The 4829-nt window shown below is 42.0% G+C and overlaps 2 protein-coding genes across 2 annotated transcripts; one reads left to right on the top strand and one right to left on the bottom strand.

Moving 5' to 3' along the window:
• The first annotated feature begins 322 nt into the window (after positions 1-322).
• On the top strand, positions 323-3251 carry LOC127787447 (uncharacterized). Its single transcript, XM_052315500.1, has 7 exons — positions 323-651; positions 754-840; positions 941-1204; positions 1349-1513; positions 1611-1664; positions 1752-1898; positions 2353-3251. The coding sequence occupies exons 1-7, from the start codon at positions 514-516 to the stop codon at positions 2728-2730; spliced, it is 1233 nt and encodes a 410-aa protein (XP_052171460.1). The 5' UTR covers positions 323-513; the 3' UTR covers positions 2731-3251.
• Positions 3252-3783: 532 nt separating this feature from the next.
• Positions 3784-4563, bottom strand: LOC127787113 (non-specific lipid-transfer protein 1-like). The gene is made up of 2 exons (XM_052314977.1): positions 4163-4563; positions 3784-4041 (listed from the first exon to the last, which is right to left on the bottom strand). Exons 1-2 carry the CDS (start codon positions 4528-4530, stop codon positions 4032-4034), a joined length of 378 nt encoding a protein of 125 aa, XP_052170937.1. The 5' UTR covers positions 4531-4563; the 3' UTR covers positions 3784-4031.
• Between the last annotated feature and the right edge of the window lie 266 nt (positions 4564-4829).

Here is a 4829-nt window from a genome sequence, read left to right as displayed (position 1 = left end):
CTTTGACGGTGATTATGTAATTTTATTTTTTTAAAAAAAATTAAGAATTAAATAGCCCCCCAAAAGGGGAGAGGAATAATGTACAAGTAACTTATTTATTTGAGGAAGATAATAACTACCCACTCGGTTGTTGATTGATTGATGGGTGGGGAGGGAGGGAGAGAACAAAATTGAGTCACGAGGGGGAGTCGGGGGCATTGGTGGAATTTCACAAGATCGGCGCCCCACAAGTCACGATGGGAACGGCTTGCATCCTGCATATGTTCGCTCTTATTTTTTCCGAAAATCTCCAATCTGCCCTCTGCAATGGGAACCAGAGCGTGGCCAGTTTTCAAAGTCTGTCCGTCTCCCAACTATTTATGGGAAGAATTGGAAGGGGGTGGGGGGGTTCGTTTGATAAATCGGCCACTCTTAATCTTCGCTCTTCAGAGTCCGCGCCAAAGCTTCCTGATTCGCCTCTGAACAGGGACCGCCCTCCTTCTTCTTCTTCTTCTTTCATTAATCTCCCCGGCTATGGCGGCGGTGCTGTGGTTGCTGGCCGTTACCCTTCTGCCGCTGTGTTATGGTGGCAGATTGAGCGTCTCAACTCAGAAGCTTGAGATTCAGAATCACTTGAAGCAGCTAAACAAGCCTCCCCTCAAGTCCTTCAACGTCCTCTCTCTCTCTCTCTCTCTCTCAATTCACGCACGCGCACGCACATAGAGCAATGTGTATGTATTGATTTTTGATTGGATCTTTGTTGTGGAAATACAGAGCCCTGATGGAGATATAATTGATTGCGTCCACATCTCCAGCCAGCCAGCCTTCGATCATCCTTTGCTCAAGAACCACACTGTTCAGGTCGTCCCCCCCCCCCCCCCCTCTCTCTCTCTCTCTCTCTCTCTCTCTCTCTCTGTCTCTGTGGTTGATTCTGAAAAATGGGTGGTTTTGTGGGTTTTAGATGATGCCAAATTATCGTCCGCAAGGAGGACTGTTCGGTGACAGCAAGGCGGTGAAACGCAAGTCATCAAAGCCAATGACCCAGATGTGGCACTCGAATGGACGATGCCCAAAAGGCACCATTCCCATCAGAAGAACACAAGGACAGGATCTGCTCAGAGCAAGCTCTGTCAAAAGCTATGGCAAGAAGCAGCAAAGAACCATCCCCCAGCCTCCAAAGCCTGCTGCTCCTGAACCTAGTTTCATCAGCCAAAGTGGCCATCAGGTACCTTTAATTCAATATCACTCTCTACCCATGCATCTATTCATAATTTGTGTTGTTTTGTTTTGTTTGTTCTGTTGATTTGCTGCGAAGAAAAATGATTTTGCTTCCTTGAGTCTGAGTTTTGTTGCTTTGGAGTTTCTCTAGCATGCAATAGCTTATGTTGATAATGACAAGTACTACGGAGCAAAGGCCACCATGAATGTTTGGACTCCAAGAATTGAGCAACCCAATGAGTTCAGCTTGTCGCAGGTCTGGATCTTGGGGGGCTCTTTTGATTCAGATCTCAACAGCATTGAAGCTGGCTGGCAGGTACCTACTGCAGCGGCATTATCTGAGATTGACCTTAGAATTCATTTCATGTAACTCTCTCGATTTTAAGGCTTGGTATTTCTTAATTAAACTGCAGGTGAGCCCAGATTTGTACGGAGACAACAACACCAGACTTTTCACCTACTGGACTGTAAGTGTGGGAAAGTTTCTTTGAAATTTTGTGCTTGGGTGTCAATGGCTTGTCCAGTAGTGAAATGGGTTCAATTTTGAATGACAGAGTGATGCCTATCAAGCCACTGGCTGCTACAACCTCCTCTGCTCTGGCTTTGTTCAAATCAGCAATGAAGTTGCATTGGGGGCCAGCATCTCCCCCATTTCTTCTTATGATGCTAACCAGTATGATATCACCATTCTTGTCTGGAAGGTATTAAAAAAAAACTCAAAACGACTCTCATGTATATATATATATACATATAATGTTAAGGAAGGTGCTGACAAAATGTGTTCATGTGCTTCCTCAATGATGATGTGTTTAAACATTTACAGCCTTAGATTACTCAAAGATGCGGAGAATCTCTGACATATATGCTCATATGTGCATGTTCTTCTTCCCCAGATTTGTGTTGGGATTACAGAATTTGAGAAAAATAGATATACAAACAATTTACCATACTTAAGTACCAATATTTAAATCTATCATCTTACTTCCATAATAAAGTAAATTCACTTCACATTATTGTTTTGCATGTACAAAATTAAAAATCGTTGAAATTCTAATTTTTATAAATCTAAATCTCTATTGGGAAAGCTCATTTTATTTTAAATATTTAAAAAAAAATTATATTACAATTTGAATGGTGGCTGTCTGTTGGGTGCAGGACCCAAAAGAGGGCAACTGGTGGATGCAATTTGGGAAGGACCAGGTGCTGGGTTACTGGCCGGCGATGCTCTTCTCTTACCTCTCCGACAGCGCGTCGGTGGTGGAGTGGGGCGGCGAAGTGGTGAACTCTCAGTCCGACGGCCAGCACACCACCACCCAGATGGGCAGCGGGCGTTTCCCCGGCGAGGGTTTCGGCAAATCCAGCTATTTCCGGAACATTCAGGTCGTGGACGGCAACAACAATCTTAGGGTTCCCAAGGACGTTACCACCTTCACCGAGCAATCCACCTGCTATGATGTTCGTCTTGGAAAGAATGACGATTGGGGCAGCTTCTTCTACTATGGCGGCCCCGGTCGAAACCCTGATTGCCCTTGACCACATTCGACCCCCCCAACCCCCACAATATAAATAAAACAAATTAAAAAAACATGCCTCTTGGTCCTTTTTCGTCCCAATATCTCCATCTCCCTTATATTTTCTATGTGATGATTGTTTATATGTGATGATTGTTTATACGATATGTCACGACACTCAAATTCGAGATCTCGACTCGAACTCAAGATCTCGAATTTGAGAATGTTATCATTTATAATTAGACTACAACTATAACGGTTGTGCGATGTCCTTTCCATATTATCCTCGACATTTCGTTTAGGGTGAATTAGTACAGTATAGGATTGATTCTTGAAAGCTTGTGTCTTTTCATTTCATCAATTTTTGTTTTTGTTTTTGTTTGTGTTTGAAACTAGAATTTGTAGAATAAAACAAAAATTAATTTATGCATTTTAGTTTATTGTTATTTTTTATGAAAAGCAGTCCAATTCTATTAGTACTCTTTGCATGTGAAGTTGAAAGAAAACGACGCATCTTATATAATAATTGTTAGATTGATGTAACACCTAATTGTGATGCATTAACTATTTGCAATTGGAAGATGAGATCCAACATATATCACACAGTACTGGCACTGACTACTGACTACTGACTATTATATGATGTCATGATTCATTGTAATAATTTCTTTTTTAAAGTCTACCCAATTTGAATTGTACCCACAAAGGGTGGTGATTTGTTAGAGCTTGTGTGGTCTTCCTCATGATAATTTGAGTGTAAGAATGAATGAATGAGGGAATGATGTCATTATTAATGCTTAATGGGGTCTCATTAGACTTTTCAAATATTTCAATTAAGAAGTCGTTAATAATGTTGATATGATGGGCTTAATGCTTCTACCTTGGGGGCATTAGCTTGTCTGTATTGATGAATTAGAGATTCCTATACTTGGTTGGTGCTGGTGCATCATGTGAGCTGGTACTGTCCCCTCGGATATGTCGTCCCATTTTGATGGCTTTTGGTCACTTTTCTTATTCTTTATTTATGCCCAAAAGTTGATAGAAATGGTACTTTTATAAAAGGGTACAATCATAGTAACTTCAAATTTTGGTGCTTTGATAATGTAAACAATCTGTTCACATGAAATGGGGGAATACATGCAATCACTCGACATAAAAAGAGATACAGTAAAGTAAAAGCAGCTCATGGTAATGAAATGAAACAAATGATAATTTGTTGAGACATGACGAAAACACAAGTGATTCCAAGTCACAAGATAAATTATAATTAATAAATGAAGGTTTGTAACACAGGCAGGCCAAGACTAGAGGGGCCCTTCAAATTCAATTGATCCTGCAAATCAACATTCCAAAAAGACAAAATCAGCTTTAATTGTTTGTCGCCATGCATGCATGCTGTTATATATGCTGGTAGCTAGAAATTTGAATTTTCATAGATAATTAAAGGTACGTACTTGGAGCAATCGGTGTTGGGATCCACGGTGAATCCAAGTTTAATCCCACAGTTGCCAGGCAGTGCCTTGGCCAGCGTAACGTTGATGTTCAGATTCGCATTCTTAGCCACATTCTGAATGCAGGTGCAAGCGGCCTGCTTGTCCGCAGTAGAACTTGCGGCGGATGCCAGGGCCGACACCCCGGCGCAGCAGGCTGCCGGAGGCTGCCCGCTCCCGCTCTGCAGGTACCCAGCGCAAGGCCTCAGGTCCTTCATCACGTCGCTGCAAGCGAGTGCAGCCTCTGAGGCCGGGCTGAGCACGAGCATCAGCACCAGCACCAGCACGAGAAGATTAGCCGTGCAGGCGGTTGCTTTGCCTAAGTGCGCCATGCTTGAGCTTGAGCTTGGTGTGGCTGTGGATTTATTAGGAGAGGCTGGGATTTATTAGCTAGTGCAAGAAAGCATTATTAATTAGGGGATATTGAATATGGGCATGTTGAGTACAAGAAAGAGGGAAACGTATTAATTTGTTTTCTTGTATGGCTTTCGTCTTGTGCCTTGTTTGGTTGCAAAACTTTAAGTATACGAGTTTGGTGGGCACTCTCAAATCTTGTAATAATTATGGTACAGGAATGAATGAATGAAAGAATTTATCAATAATGTAACAGATTTAGCAAAGAAACTTAAGC

Source organism: Diospyros lotus, chromosome 12 (genome assembly GCF_014633365.1).
Source record: "Diospyros lotus cultivar Yz01 chromosome 12, ASM1463336v1, whole genome shotgun sequence".
NCBI classification, from domain to species: domain Eukaryota; kingdom Viridiplantae; phylum Streptophyta; class Magnoliopsida; order Ericales; family Ebenaceae; genus Diospyros; species Diospyros lotus.
Note: the sequence above shows the minus strand (reverse complement) of the source record. Positions and strands in the feature narration are given on the sequence as shown.